The 17,385-nt window shown below is 34.4% G+C and overlaps 1 protein-coding gene across 1 annotated transcript; it reads left to right on the top strand.

The window, feature by feature from the left end:
• The first annotated feature begins 3,304 nt into the window (after window positions 1-3,304).
• On the top strand, window positions 3,305-17,053 carry LOC110462698 (L-ascorbate oxidase-like). The gene is made up of 15 exons (XM_021516799.1): window positions 3,305-3,930; window positions 4,228-4,328; window positions 4,632-4,777; window positions 5,243-5,354; window positions 6,324-6,439; window positions 7,097-7,209; window positions 7,924-8,066; window positions 11,014-11,154; window positions 12,476-12,600; window positions 13,187-13,329; window positions 13,689-13,750; window positions 14,042-14,177; window positions 14,679-14,972; window positions 16,036-16,197; window positions 16,439-17,053. Exons 1-15 carry the CDS (start codon window positions 3,669-3,671, stop codon window positions 16,774-16,776), a joined length of 2,394 nt encoding a protein of 797 aa, XP_021372474.1. The 5' UTR covers window positions 3,305-3,668; the 3' UTR covers window positions 16,777-17,053.
• Window positions 17,054-17,385: the final 332 nt, after the last annotated feature.

Below are 17,385 nucleotides of genomic sequence, written 5' to 3'. Positions count from 1 at the left end.
AAACAATTATATATTGTTATGACACTTCATAATAACTACCAAACAATTATAATTTATTAAGACACTTCATTACAACAACGAAATAAGTATATATTACTACGGCACTTCACTACAACTACCAAACAATTATATTTTATTAAGACACTTCAGTACAACTTCCAAACAATAATATTTTATTTAGACACTTCATAACAACTACCATACAATAATATTGTATAAGGACACTTCATTACAACTACTAAACCATTAGATATTATTAAGACACTTCATTATAACTACCAAACAATTATATTTTATTTAGACACTTCATAACAACTACCAACCAACAATATTTTATTGAGACACTTCATAACAACTACCAAACAATTATATTTTAATCGGACACTTCATTGCAACTATTACAACTACCAAACAATAATATTTTACAACGACACTTAACTACAACTACAATACAATTATATTTTATTCAGACACTTCATTACAACTACCAACCAACAATATTGTATTAAGACACTTCATCACAACTACTAAACAGTCAGATTTTATTAAGACACTTCTTTACAATACCCTTACAATTATATATTATTATGACAATTCATAATAACTAACAAACAATTATAATTTATTAAGACGCTTCATTACAACAATGAAGTAAGTATATATTACTACGACACTTCACTACAACTACCAAACAATTATATTTTATTAAGACACTTCAATACAACTTCCAAACAATGATATTTTAATTAGACCCTTCACAACAACTACCATACAATCATATTGTATAAGGACACTCCATTACAACTACCAAACAATTATAATTTATGAAGACACTTCATTATAACTACCAAACAATTATATTTTATTCAGACACTTCATTACAACTACCAAACAATTATATTTTAATCGGAAACTGCAATTGTTGACAGATCGTATATTTTTACTACAACACTTCATGAATTTACTCAATGGAATTAATTGTAAACTCTTTTAACTTTATGAACGTTATTGCAGCACGATGATTAGATTTGCTGCATGTTGTATCCAGCAGGAAAATCTTCCTACATGTGTTCTTTTCACAATCATTTGAAGATATCAAGCAGAATACAATAAACATAAATGAATAAAACAAGGTATACTCCATATCGCTGTTAACACAGTTTTATTAATATGTTTATAAAAACCTTAACAGGCAAAACATTCACACTGTGTGATTGTGCGGCATTATTATTGAATTGAAAAGAAATAGAAATAACTACCTATCCCGGCTAAGTAACCGGTTTGACGGGGGAATGCAGGTTGCATGTTACACGTGATAACCCTGTTGTGTTGCTTTGATAAAGTCTCATGACAGAATGCAAAACGTTACGACGAAGCATTTGACGAAACCAATGACCCGTTAATAATGTAAACGGATGGGTTCAACATGAGGCAAAATATGTAGAACGATTAAAAACGTTTGATTGAGCTAGTCTCATTATGAAACAGTCAGCGCATAAGCTATAGATATACTGTCATCAGCATTCAATCCCATTTGATAGAATATATATTTGTATATCTAAATAGAAATTTAACGGAAAGCGAAAATAATACCCTTATACAAAAACGATAATAACGCGTAGGGTTACTAAACATCTATACTTTGAAAAGACTACAACTATGTCTTGTGAAATTTTTACCCTTTGACAATTGTATTTCATTAAGACACTTCATTACAAGTATCTGGCAAATACGTTTTATGATAAAACTTGATCACAGATATTAAACAATTATATTTTACTACGACACATCATCACAAATATTAAACAATTGTATTTTACTACGACTCTTTATTACAACTACCAAACAATTATATTTTAATCGGAAACTGCAATTGTTGACAGATCGTATATTTTTACTACAACACCTCATGAATTTACTCAATGAAATTAATTGTAAACTCTTTTAACTTTATGAACGTTATTGCAGCACGATGGTTAGTTTTGCTGCATGTTGTATCCAGCAGGAAAGTCTTCCTACATGTGTTCTTTACATAATCATTTTAAGATATCAAGAAGAATACAATAAACATAAATGAATAAAACAAGGTATACTCCATATCGCTGTTAACACAGTTTTATTTGTATCTTTTTAAAAACTTTACAAGACAAAACATTCACACTGTGTGATTGTGCGGCATTATTATTGAATTGAAAAGAAATAGAAATAACTACCTATCCCGGCTAAGTAACCGGTTTGACGGGGGAATGCAGGTTGCATGTTACACGTGATAACCCTATTGTGTTGCTTTGATAAAGTCTCATGACAGAATGCAAAACGTTACGACGAAGCATGTGACGAAACCAATGACCCGTTAATAATGTAAACGGATGGGTTCAACATGAGGCAAAATATGTAGAACGATAAAAAACGTTTGATTGAGCTAGTCTCATTATGAAACAGTCAGCGCATAAGCTATAGCTATACTGTCATCAGCATTCAATCCCATTTGATAGAATATATATATGTAAATCTAAATAGAAATTTAACGGAAAGCGAAAAATAATACCCTTATACAAAAACGATAATAACGCGTAGGGTTACTAAACATCTATACTTTGAAAAGACTACAACTATGTCTCGTGAAATTTTTACCCTTTGACAATTGTATTTCATTAAGACACTTCATTACAAGTATCTGGCAAATAAGTTTTGTGATAAAACTTGATCACAAATATTAAACAATTATATTTTACTACGACACATCATCACAGATATTACTACGACACTTCATCACAAATATTAAACAATTGTATTTTACTACGACTCTTTATTACAACTACCAAACAATTATATTTTATTAAGACACTTCATTACAACTGCCAAACAATTATATTTTACTACGACAATTCACTAATTGGCTGACAAATCATGTAACTACGGCATTACAACTATTGACAGAAAAATCATTTTTAATACGACACTTCACTTATTGACTGACAAATCACTTTGCTACAACACTTCACTTATTGAATGGCAAATCACTTTGCTACAACACTACATTGTGCAAGTCAGATAAGTGAGTTTTACTATAGTTTTCCACGGCAATTATCAGATCGGTGTTTTTACTTTGACACTAAATTATGATTTTCATATGAATATAGGTTTAAATAGGACAGTAAGCAGCATCTTCAACTCTACTGTCAGAATACTCTATTTACTATGTTACTGAACTACATCCTGTACAATGTTAAGTTTGTGTATGGCTGCTGTTTTCTACCACTGTTAGTTTAGTTACTGTCGCTGCGACACCACGCTTCAGCTGTCTAGCATTATGATATTCTTCACTTCACTTCACTTCAAGTATGAGGCAATTACTGTTTTCTAAACTACACAACAATTTTTTTACTATTATGATTTACTTCGAAATCAACAGCAACTTAAACCTACTTCATATTTTTTAATAAAAAGGTGTACATCGTTTCTGCTCATCACATGGAGTAGCCGCTACACATAACATATAAGGCGAACAGGCATGTGACTGTCGTAAGCGGCCAAATACCATGACGGTTTCCGGTTTTCATTTAGAATTTTACCTTAAAAATAATGTAAGGTGAACATGTCATACCAAACCTACATCACAAAAACAGTCTGAGAGGTGTGATTCAGGACTGCGTGGAAACCACAAAATGGATGTTCTAGTGTCAGTGCTCACCGTCATCACATTGTTAGGGGGATTTATTGTGTTAGGGTTTACTCCGTTTGACCATGACGTCACCCCTAGCTGTGGTGAGAATGAAAAAGTCTGTGAGTTTCATTGGCTCATTAACCACACCGAGACAATGGTTTTGTATCACGACTATGATGATGATGGTACCCCCATTGTCTATAGAAACGGCTCCTTCTACAAGAGGCTCGACTGTTATTTGTATGAAGAGGCCACAAATCAAGGTGAAAATATTTTTTTCTTTTCTTTTTCATAAAGAAGCACACTTTTTTACGCCCTGTCATTTAACTTACTAGTGTGATAAAAAAAAAACAATCTTTATTTGTACATTTAGTGATAAATTAGAAGCAAATGAAATTATGAATAACTATACCTGTGTATCAATTTATTCGTCATACTTTCTCGAAACGATTAAGATTACATAGAATGATAAAATAAAGATGTGAACAGTTGCCATCACATCAAAACACATAAGCATGAAAAGAAAACCGCACGATTTATAAAATGATCGTTCGTTACAGATTTACTGTACCTTCTGACTGGTGATGGTTCGTATAAGATACTCTACACCGTTAACGGGAAATTCCCTGGGCCCTCCATTGTTGTTTACGAAGGGCAAGAGGTTAGTTCGCTGGTCTTTTGCTAACATTTTGCTAACCATAATTAATGCATTGCCATCTATGTTATAACAGTGTTTATCTTCATTGTCATCTCATAAGTGAGGAAAGAGCTGGTAAAAGTAGCACGGTGATACAACATTCACCACTCGTATAACGATGATTATAAAAATAAGATTAAATCCGTTTTGACCATATTGTGTTTAAATAGGTTTGGACCAAAAACCTTACTTTGTGAATGGCAAAGTGTCATAAAAGTAGTGTTCTGAATACACGTTTGTACAAACCCACAATTACCATTACTACAGGTGGTAGTTCACGTCACTAATGCTTTATTAATGGAGGGAGTCACTATCCACTGGCATGGTATCTATCAGAGGGGAACGCCATGGATGGACGGAGTAGACATGGTTAGCCAGTGTCCTATCAGTCCTGGACAGTCCTTTACATACAGGTTAGAGAAGCTCATGTCCAGTTATTGTCTTTTCGTCTGGACATTAAAGTCCCTGTCTTGTTTCGTTTTAATTAGTTATTAATAATTAGATATTTGTATTTTGCAAACAGACTTCCTGTCTTGGTTGGTGAAATGGAGTTTGGCTATATGGTACTTTGAGATTACTATTGCGTATTTTGTTCGAATGACTAAATATCCAAGAACTCATTGATATTGTAATTCCAATCTAATGACTTGTCAAATATCGCGTTTTTCTCCCTTATGATTGCATGTCTAGCGTCATGATTAAAGAGTTAATCCTAATATATAGCATGCTTACAGTGTGTAAGATCGCTACTGAGTTAACGTGGTTTGTTGAAGTAACTCGTTGCTCTCCCAGAGCATGCAGCGTCTGTTGATGTTTCGGTACAGGTATATACACCGTTGATTTGGTTTCTGTATATGACTCTTCATTCCAATTATCAGGTTCATTGCGGATCCGATCGGGACCCACTGGTATCATTCTCATCTCGGTGTCCAGAGAACGGACGGCCTGGCTGGAGCCCTTATTGTTCTGCCAAGATCTGAAAGGGCTAAGGTCAGATACCTTATCAATTAACTGTCAAATTGCAAAATGTTTTTGAATCATCGAATACAATAGACTTTTTTCGTTAATATACATGTACCATTGTAAAGCGTTACAGAGCACATGACAAAGGAAGAGTTGTCTATCTTTTCACAGTGTCGGCACATGTATGTCGGCAGGGATATTATTCTGCATTTAATTTTGTTTTTTTTAAGACTATTTTTTTCTTATCGTGAAATCGAAACTGTTTTATGACACATGTAAAGTTTACACTATCCGGGTTATATGGTAACTTTACTCACAAAGATTTATGTTTTCTGTAAAAAGTTCTATGACAGTGTAACAAGCTTTAAATAAGTTAGTCAATCACATAATATCGAATAAATGTCAAACATTTAATACTCACATGGAAAAAGTATGGTTGTGGATTTAAAATTGTACATGTATTATCACTTCAATGTTCATTTTTTTAAATTTTCTATGTGAAAATAGTGATACAAATGGTTTAAACATTAATAAAAGTAAGGAATGAGCTGTTATAGCCGAAAGTTGGAAATTATAATGTTATAAAGAGTTCAATGGCCTGATTTACTCTTCTGTTATATTTCGAAATACTTCAAACAAGAGGTGTCATTCTTGCGACCTACTTAGGTGTCCTAAATGACAGACGTAATCATATAAAGCAGTAAATATTTTGGCTTTCTGCTTCGACGTTTGCTGAACTTTTTAAATTGTGCATTCATGTGGGTTTTTTTTTTTATTTCTAGTCTTCATTTTTCGTTTCAAAAATGATAATCTGATATTAATATAACCGCTAGCATAACGAAACAATTGCATAGTAAGTTATAATCATATACAAGACTAAGCTATAGCTTTGTCATGTCATGCGTTTCATATAAAATAAAAAACGCGACAAACTTCCACTTTAATGGTATTACTGAAAGACTAGAAAGTTAAAAAAGACTTAAGCATATTTTGTAGAAGTCGAAGTCGAATGACCTTCGGCCTATAGAGAAGGAGTTTGTAGTGATGGTACAGGATTGGTTTCATAAGTCATCCTTGGAATTAACGGAACACTTCGTGTGGGACCTTCGCAGGTATGTATTTGACCAAACAGAAAACAGGGTCACATGGGCGCTTTTATTAAGATCCATTTCATTAAAATGCTGAGGCGTTTTTTTGTCAATAATCAACTGGTTGGAGAATTTCTTAATTAGCACTTGTTACAAAAGGAAATGTTTGGAAATAAACGACTATTTTAAGATATGATTACTGCTAGGTTTGTCATGTAGAGGCTGCCTTGAAGCCAATTCAACATGAACTGCTCTACTGGTGACAAAATGTTCTTTAGACCAACACAATTTATCACTCCATAACACGATAACAAAGTAAGATTCAATCCTTTAATCTAAATTAGACCGGGACGTGTGTAAGTTTACCATTAGACACTGTACGATTAAACTTCATATTAGGGTATACTCTGACACTGACTGCTAGGATACCTTGGTCGATATCGGTAATAAAGGATTCTAAATATAACATGTTCTTGTGCAAAAACATTACACACAAATTCGTTGGAGAGTCAAATTTAGAATATGACCACTCTCGTCGCAAGGTGTGATCTGTTGAAGCTGCTTGCAGGGAAATTAAGGCCGTTACGTTTGCTAAATCTTACATTTTTCCATAATTTAGTATACATTTCACAACATGATATCCAATGTGTACCTTGCCATGGAATACTATTTCTCTGCTAGGTTTGCCTTTGGTCCTGACGATCCGCGATGTTTCTTTGCCTCAGACATACTCACACTCGACGGTAGCCTGGCTGGGTTCATGCTGTTTCAGTCTGGGGTCATCAATGGCAGAGGTATCTAACAATATAGCCACAAAAAGTACTAAAATGTATTATCAAAAAAGATTTTTTGTCAGATTACAGAACAATAAAAGGGTATATAGACGTATCATAAACATATAAGTATGAAAAGGAGATTTGGAGGCTAGCACATCTGATAATGAAGAAGTTGGAGTATTATAAACAAACTTGATCGTAAAACAAATCGGCTGATATGTACACAGAAATTGAATAATTGGATCGATATAATTTAAAGAGTTTTGACTCAATAATTGAATAACAATATACATCATAAAGTAATTTACTCTAATAAAAGATTGCACCTAAAAACTAAGTCATGTGATAAAACACGAGCAATTATTATATATATCTCCATAGGCTTTTGAATTAATTTCTCGTAATAAAAATGTATATAGGTTGCAAATCATTCATTTCTATGGCGCGAAGATCTGTAAGGCGATTTTAATGGTAAGTTACTGGTAATACTAAGACAAACTGAGACATTCTTTATGTTATAGGCACATGACTTAAAATGAAAGACGAATCGTCTGTTCCTGATTCGTAGAGATGTAGCTGTGTTATAAATTAGTTTAGCTGACTTGTTATATTCTGCAGATGCATTTGACTGGTTGGCCGTCGGGGCTGGTGAAATTTTATAAAGATGTTTTTCGTTCAGTAACAGCAGTATTTAGTTTAATAATCACAATTACTCCAATTATGTTTATTAAGGTCACAATTACCCGGAGTTTGGCGATACCCCGATGTACCCAGAGCTACCTTATGAGACATTTATTGTAAAAAGTAATAAAACGTACCGATTCCGCTTCATCAACTCCGGAAATGCATTTCCTCTTCAAGTCTCTGTGGATCAGGTAAGCCAGTATAGACGTTAATGATTCAATAAATCTAAATTTGAATTGCACTTTGTAACAGGTTCTGTCATTGGTTAAGTGTAGTACATGTGACCCCAAAAAAACAGCTGTTAATATTAGTATGAACGGCTGATTTTTTTCCATGGGACTACTTTTAAATTTTTCCAAATCTCCATTAAAAAATGTAATTGTCGTTCGAGTTGTCTCCCCTGGCCTTAACTTAACTAGCCGTGAAAAAAGGCAAGATCATTGTATCTTTGTTTAATTGTTTATCTTAAGTGTAAGAAGTTATTGAAATATAAAATAAATTAATCCACAGTTGACCATTTTTACAACAGTGACACATTCTGTCGTCTGACGAACCGACGATATCAATCTGACAAAGCACAAACTGACAATATTTCGATGTCACATATATACTGGTCCGCAAAGTGATCGAAATAGTGACAATATAAGGAATTAATCTGTATGTTTCCAATATTTGAAAGTATTAACTGAGGTGAATTTACTTACGCATATACTGTATTATCCCTGAATTTCCACGAACATGACGATCGCGGCATGTAAACACTAGGCTTACATACGCAGCATGTACATTGCGAGGCCGAGCCTACAAACAACCGAAACCCAAGGAACACGGGTTTTGAATTACGACACGTAATGTGCCTCTAATGACAAACAAACTAAAGTTCTTTAATAGTTTTTTTCCAAGAATTATCCATGAAACAAAAAGGTGACGAGTCTTGCTAATGCACTTCCCGTCATAATCAACAATCCAGGTGTCAACTCCGGCCTTTCCGTCCTCCAGAATCATAATCCCTCGGCTTTACCGTACACAACGGTACAATCTATGTAGAATCGCCTAAGTAAAATCGTAGCTCATTCGAAAATTAAACCACTGTTTTTTCTATGTTTTTCTCAGTAAGGTCGATCGAAAAGAGGCAGTGGGAACATTATCACGTAAATAAGTTTCGAGATCCTCGAAACGACGTTGCAATGTTACATCATATTAATAAATGAATGAAAAAAGTTCGTACTTTAAATTATGTTTTTAGATTTCCTTTTAATTGATAGTGATTTGGAATTATAGGGAAAAGTGTACTAACACACTTCACATTAACGACCTTCGCTTCGCTACGGCCGCTCATGTGGTGTGTCAGTCATTTTTCCCCGTTCATACTTGGAAGAACACTGATTCAATCCATATATGTTTAAGATTTACTGCAAATTACAACATACGGCTGATGACTTTTTAACGTCGATATAAAGAAACAACTGGAAGGAAATGTATTCATTTAAGCATTGAACTGTTTGTGTATGGTATTTATGATCTATTTGAATGACACAGCGTTGCAAGCAACAAACATAATGCGCGCTAAATACCATACAAAAACAGTTCAATACTTATATTTACGTTTTCTCTGCCTCTTATATTCTTTCTTAACTTTTAATGTATATTTAAAATTAAAAATGCCCGCCTTATCGACAGTCAACACAAATTCGTTCAATAGTTTGAACAGCGTATTGTCGCGTGCTGATTGGCAAACAACGTAGTACTTTGAAATTTTATTCCAAAATTCAGTATCAATACAATTGCGTATGATATGTCTATAGGGTGATTTAAGTTTATCAATAGAACTCTGAGCTGAAAGTTAGATTTAAAATTGTTTCGATTTTCCACCTGGAACACATTTCGCGCATGGACAAATACAGTGAACACCGTAAATCCGACCTTGCCCTCCACGAGAGAGTTATTTTTGGAAGTCAATTCGAACTTTTCTCTTTGCTCATTTTGTGAAGAATCCAGGCGTGAATTTATTTGTTGATTGTATGGGAACCTGACAACAGTCGGTAGATTCTATAACAGCATCGTTATTAGACATGTCGTCAGAAACTGAGAAACCGTGGATGCGAGACGCGTGAAACTGATAGCGTTTGAAGTGAGTGATCTTGCGACGGAGCACAGGTTCGTTACAAATGTCTGAAATGTTTATGTGTGCTGTGACTCATATCAGTAGGTCTGTAACATATGTGTCAGTAGGTCTATAGAATATGAGTATTTCAGACATTTGTAACGAACCCCTGTTGATCAGTGCAGTGTAACAGACGATATTTCTTATAAATTGCATAAGCGTTAAAATTGTTTCCATTGCCGGCATTGGTGATTTCAACCAATGTGCATTTTGTACGATATTGCAGACCTTGGTCTTGTTTTCGTTCTAATAAAAGTGTTTTTTATTTTATTTTTTATTTTGCACATAAATTGTCAATGACATTGTCAAATCTCACAATGCCCAGTAATATTTCAGCAGTCATCATGTTTATTTATATTGGATGTTGTAGTTCCGGTCAGTGTTGTATTAATACGCTAAGAATTGTGTTTCGTGATGCATGGTAATTAAATTCCCATCAACGACACAGCTTTCAAAAAGGCTATATAGTGACAATGCCATGCAAATGTAAATATATCATATTGTTTTCCTGCTTCATAATAATTCTATGAGACATGAGATCTCCTTGTATATTTACAATAATGATTGGTTGTCCATTGCAGTCAATACAGAGTTCAGACAATTTTAATGGTTTTTGTTGTTTTGTAAAGGAATAAAGAAAAAGCTGCAGTCTAATGTAACCTGTTAGCTTGGACACCAGCCGAATTGGAATAGTGTATCGGATAGTATGTTTGTATATGATGTAGAACTTAACATGCCTGATAGAGAATGGCTGGCATTTGTTAACAAACTCGATTGTGCAGTCGTCTCATATATCTCCAATCAGAGCAGCAATTTCTTTCTTTATTTATTTATTCATTTGTTTTCCTAAAACCATGTTGATATAATTATATTCTTAAAGAGCTCAAACCAGTCACAATTAGTTAAATATGAAAAACGAGCCGATCGCATTACATGCATATATAGTGTATATACATCTGTATGTGTTTATATAGCACAAGCTGGAGTTGATAGCTACAGATGGTCGTGACATACAAGGAGTGCAAACAGACTTCATAACGACCACGCCCGGGGAGAGAATCGACTTCCTGCTGCGCACGACGGAGACCCCGGACAACTACTGGTTCCGGGTCGAGGTATTATAACAATATTAATTATCTCCTGACATGTGTGTATAATCCTGTTCAAATATTTCACACAATCAAATTTTAATGTTTACATTCGCTCCCATTGAAGCTGTGTAAACCGTGACTGCGTATACATTACCGTATACGCAGTGAGATTCCTTGGAGACCATTGTTTCCTATTGATGACGTAATTTACATTGTGACGTCATAATGGTAACGTTGGAGATCCATCGCTGCTCGCAGGCTGTAGGCTGTTCATTTGTTTGGATGTACGCACGTTACGGAGGTTTTGTACCATTATAAAAGCAAATGTATTGGAGTTAGCTTTATTCTGAGTGTACCATCATACTAGGAAAATATTTAAATATAAGAATTGATCTTCAGTTTGACTGTGTATACGGTAGTATGAACGCAGTTGGCAACGAACATATTCTTTATGGAGCGCTTACACGCTTCCTTGAATATGTTCGTTGCCAACTGCGTTCATACTACCGTATACAAAGTCAAAATAAAGGTCAATCCTTAAATGAATTAGTCTAGTTGATTGAGTATTCCTCATATCTTTACATGGCTTACTTCAAAAGATGCGGGAGTTATATATGTACTCATTCCGCCATCAGCGTCAGTATTGTTTGATGTTTTGCAAGTATTTGAATTGAATTTTATAAACTTAAGTCATTGTACTAAATTTGAAGGGTGCTGAGATTTGTTTAGGGTCCAACATTAATAAAATGAAGTCAAAACACCAGTATATACAATATACCCATTTTGACAAGTATTTTTGACTATATTTTATGCTAAAATATTGGTGGAAGTGTTAACATTCATTGATAACTCTCTAGTATTTGAAGTGGGATGCTTTGTGTAACATAAATATTCCCTAGGTGGCCCACCATAAGTGCAGTACAGTCGAGTCCAAGTTTTTCTAACGTTAAGAATTTTGAAACAGCTTTTTTATTTTAACTTTTGCACTTAACGATTTTGTACATTGTAAGTGTTGAAATTCACCTTAATATCATTTCTGTACAAAGAAGTTTATAGTCACATTTTGGCCTGTTTTAAGATTTCGCTTTTTATACTCAAATCGCCAGATCGTTTGTGGTGAAAGTAGGATAGTGATGATATATAACAGTCAATATTTCTTCCATTTCCTGAAACCAGACATTGATGCATAAAAGCAAACATAATTTGATTCTCCCTGTTTTGAACCTAATACATTATCGAATATTCATGGAATCGGCGCACTATGGTGTTATTAAACAGCTGTTTTTTATTTTTATTTTTTCTCCAGCTACTTATCGTTTGAATTCGTATATATCTGAATTGGCAGGCGAACGGCGCCGGGCAAGTGAAAGGGATTGTCCAGTATGACACTGTAGATGAAGGGGTGCCTGCCACCACAAAGAAACGCTGTTTGGCCACGGACGTGTGTAAAGACATCAATTGCATGATTCAGTACGTACGTAGCATGTCAAATCTAACACCTCTAGTCTAACGATAAATGAAGCGGAAGTTTTGCGTTCGTTATGCATGGTTCTATCACGTCCAATTTGCATTGAAGTCGTGGATTATTACGAGCCTATATTCTGCAATGTACAAGAAACGTTCGCCCAGTAAAATTCGTGAAACCGTTCTCATGCTCAAACTCAATTTCTGTCTTATTCCGGTGATAAATTAATGAAAATTGCATTTTTCAGTGCTGTGTAAGAGGTTTGGAGAGACTAAGAGCAGAATGACATTTTGAATGTTTAAATTAGACAGTATTTTACCCTATCATATAAGTTTGTGTTCCAATATAATCGTATTCCTAAACAAAAAACACACATTTTATTATATCTTCATTTTAGAAATGTGTGGAAACATAGCAATACCAATTAAACAAACGATACCTGCAATATTCTATATAGTTTATCATTGTTGCGAAATCAAAGTTGAAGAAATGTGGTCGCTGAAATTTGAGTTGAGAAAGATACTAGCCACAAAACAACAGTCCTGTAATAGTGTTTGTGAGTGACCACATTGTTTGTATTGGTGTTTCCAGAGAGTTTAATCCTGACCTCAACATAAGTTGTATGGCCGTTTCACAGCTACGTATAGCCAAACACGAACCAGAGAAAAGATCTGTACCCAAATACACAGATGACAGGATGTTCAGAGAAATATTTCTCAGCGTGCATGTCCAGAGTAAGTATCTTCGTGAAAATTCAATAAAGTTTTGAAATATAGATACTCTTTCAATTAAACCAAATATATTCTTATAATGGGTTATTATAATGGGTTATTCAAGACAGACCATATAACCTTAACATGCTCTTGATACTGATGAACTTGATAAAATAAACAGAAAAGTTTAATATCTGACCTCATTAATTGTTCTGAAATTTTATATTCATAGCTGCACTGGTTTTATTAACAGCGCAATTTTCTATTGTATCATGTATGGCAAACATTATGTTCACATTTTAATATAGCGATTAACATATCTTAAAAGGTAAATGTTTATACCAAAGTACCCTATTGATTTTTCTATCATTTCTTTGTAGCTGTTACAGATATCGCACATATAAACGGAAGGAGCTTCCTGAAACCAACCAGTCCTCCCCAGGTAAAAACTGGTAGATAAAATCAACTTAATCTTAACAACAAACATATAATGTGTCATATTGTTCCAAGTTAAGGGATGTCATTCAATTATACTTCTTTCTAAATTTGATTTAATTCAAAGGTCGGAAGTTCTTGCAAAGTTCTATGAGGTTCCAGTTTCGTCCAAATCAATAAACATATTTTGTGAGAAACCGTATAGAGTATTGATACATTTGTAGTTAGCTTACGGTAAGATTTTTAAATAATTAACGGAGTTCAACATGTTTAGTATATCACAATTCTACTTCTACAGACCTACCCTAACATGGATGATGCGACGGTGCCCTGTAACAGGACAGACCTCGTCTGTTCCGCAGAGGTGTGTTACTGTACTCACATCATCAAACTGGAACTCGGTAGCACTGTCCAGTTCGTCATGGTCAATCCGGGTTAGTGATAAAGCTATGTCTCTTTACTTACTGTAGGACATTGCCTAAGTAGTTGGATAATGAAACAGCAGGTTCACATGTTACATGTGCTGATGTGCAATAGAGGAATTTTCATATATCGCAGAAACAAAAGAGCAAAAGGGAATATGTCTTTATGGCGAAAAAGTATCTATATTGAATCATAAGTGAGGTGAAATTCATTGAAGAATATAATTTTTAACAAAATGATGTTACTTACCATAAGGAATATTTCAAAAAGCTTATTCAATATTTCGATTTCATATTAACTACTCATTCCCATTTGAACTCAAAAACAGAGGAAGTACTTTACTTTTCATATTAATATATATTATTATATAACAACATAGAAATAATTCGAATTCGCTTTGTATTGAAAATTTAAATCATTAGTTTTAACAAATTGGTTCTTAAGATTATAACATTGTATTTTTGTAACGTGAGCACGTGGATTGATGCAGGTTACACATCAATGTTTGACAGGTCCCATTGTTAACGAAACGGAGCTTGGCCTTCGACACCCCATGCACATACACGGTCACACATTTCACGTGCTGAAAGTTGCCTACTCCGAGTACAATGCCTCTGGGTACTCCGTCGGTCTGAACAAAGATATCCTATGTGATTCGGAGTTCTGTGATAACGCTTCGTGGTCCAACGATACCTGGGGAGGGGATAACATTCCCGGACTTAATTTGGAGGATCCGCCACTCATGGATACGGTATTGGTCCCTAGGCACGGTTACACTGTCGTCAGGATGGTCGCTAACAACCCGGGTAAGTCGTCTCTTTAACAAAACAATTGCAACGAACAACCCGGGTAAGCCGCCTCTTAACACAACAATTACAACAAACAACCCGGGTGGTCGCCTCTTAACAAAACAATTACAACAAGCAACCCGGGTAGGGCGCCTCTAAATAAACATAAAATCAATGCAACAAACAACTTGGGTAGATGGCCATTAAAAAGACAAAAATAAGATAAAACAAACAGCATTGCTTGGTCACTTGTAAATATACATACAAAAAATACAACACAGAAAACCTAAACTATGGGACACTGCATGAAGCAACAAATTAGAAATGACAAGACGTCAAAACAAAAGGGAAAACAACTTAATTTACAAATAAAGCAATTGGGACCGAATAAGGTTTTTGTTTGATATTAAAGACGTTTTCAGTCATTGCATACACAGAAATACAAAGTAGTAAATAAGGTCATGATGTCGATCGTAAAAATTCTATAACGTCCTTTAAAGCCACATATTGGTATATACACTAATCGTTCGTTGAGCTATCCAGAAAAAAAATCATATTAAAATGTATAAATAAGCGTGTAGCCATAATTATTTGTATATCTATAAACATTTGAGGACTTTATTCGATTAACAGACAATTTGTACTATATTGAGGAGAAATGTGTATCACATTAAGTTATTAATGTTTATAGATGTGAAAAGGGATTGTCCAAATTGATACGTTACTGTAATGTTAATTGATAATCGATTTATCCGAGTCATATGTTGATAGGTTAAACATGTTACAATAGAGAAGACGTAACTATGTCAAAATCTTAAATTGATTAATCTAGCATTTTCGTTCTCATTTGTTTATTCATACCGTATTTGCTATTATACCCCATATGCGTTTATCTTTACGTCACAAGATCAAATGACGACCATTTGATTATGACACTTGAGATTCGTTGTTGAAGAAGTTTTGAATTTACAGAGGGTTGCAGGTTGTAAGCCGGTAATAAATATATTTGATTATGTATCATCACCAAATACCTACATATGTATACACATGTACACGGCAACACAATACATTGCTGTTTCAGGGTTCTGGTTCTTGCACTGTCACATTGAGATCCATCAGATTACAGGAATGGCTCTAATACTGCAGGTCGGGGATGTGGACCAGATGCCTTCCACGCCCAAAAACTTCCCTACCTGTGGGAACTTCAACTTTCCACAGGAAGAATTTGACAAATTTGTCAGTGGTTAGTAAAACGTTATTTTTATTTGACAATGCTAACTGTTTTCTCATCTCTGTTGAATTTCAATTTGTTTCCAATATTTCTGTTGATTTGTGTGATTTTTTGTTTTTTGAAAACTAAAACAAGTTCGAAAGTTATCAAGAGTTATCGAAAGTCTACACCTGTTTTCTCACCGAGGTACCAATAACCAATCCCATTGTGAATGTATAACACCGACCTAAAACAGACATTATTTTGTTTGCAGTTTCCACTGAGACAGGTGTACCGAAAACGTCTTCTTTGCGTCCTGGTTTGAAACTAAAGTCCGGACTGTCAGCAATCAATGCCATCATGAAAGACGACAACTCCGATAGGTGTGATTCCAGCAAACATTCCGACAGAGAGACCATCTACGTCATCACCATCTGTATCCTGGTCCCCCTTCTGATCATGGTCTCAGCTTTATGCTGGTGGCAGTGTAACGGGAGAGAGACTGTGTCTCACAAGGGAGCAGACAACAAATATAACCTACTGCGGGCAGATAATGGCAACGGCGGCAGCACATCAGACACGTCCAATTACCTCACGTTCAGTAGGATTTGACAGCGTCTTTATGTCACATTTGATTGATCATTTACAAGATTCTATGCCTTCAACAGATTTTATAAAAAGTTTTTTTCATTGATTTTTGATCATATGTTGTTTGCATCGAGTGTTTTTGTGATTTCCTATTTCATAATTGTTATCTTAAATTGTATATCTCATAATTATCATTCTAAATTAAATGTTTGGAATTTTTCATCGTATCAATCAAGGTTAAATTGTTTCTTTTGTAAAAAATATGGTTCATTGTTTTACTTTTTGCTAATAAAGCTGCACATTTCCATTAACTGGTCTCCTTTGTTTTATACAATTTACGTCAATTTTATTAGATTCAAAATGCTGACTAGAACTTGAGAATAACCTAGGTACATATGAAGCGATGCATCATATATCCATTCACTTGCTTTTAGAAGTACAATATGAATTTTCTGTGTGATATATAAAATTACGTTACGCGCTATATTTTCTACAACGTTTTCTGCGATTCAATAGTTTTGAAATCAAACGATCAATCGTCAGAGTTCATTGGTAACTTCTCACCAAGCAAAATATTTACTGGAAACAAGTTTGTCTGCAAGGTTAAATATATAATTCCATCGTACATCTCGG

Source organism: Mizuhopecten yessoensis, unplaced genomic scaffold (assembly GCF_002113885.1).
Source record: "Mizuhopecten yessoensis strain PY_sf001 unplaced genomic scaffold, ASM211388v2 scaffold10821, whole genome shotgun sequence".
Classification (NCBI taxonomy): domain Eukaryota; kingdom Metazoa; phylum Mollusca; class Bivalvia; order Pectinida; family Pectinidae; genus Mizuhopecten; species Mizuhopecten yessoensis.
The sequence above is the reverse complement of the archived record's forward strand: the minus strand, read 5'-3'. Positions and strand labels throughout refer to the sequence as shown.

Coding starts and splice junctions, on each gene's coding strand:
- LOC110462698 (XM_021516799.1), top strand. CDS start 3,669: ATGGATGTTCTAGTGTCAGTGCTCACCGTCATCACATTGTTAGGGGGA. Junction 4,778..5,242: donor GGACAGTCCTTTACATACAG/GTTAGAGAAGCT, acceptor TCCAATTATCAG/GTTCATTGCGGATCCGATCG. Junction 16,198..16,438: donor ATTTGACAAATTTGTCAGTG/GTTAGTAAAACG, acceptor TTTTGTTTGCAG/TTTCCACTGAGACAGGTGTA.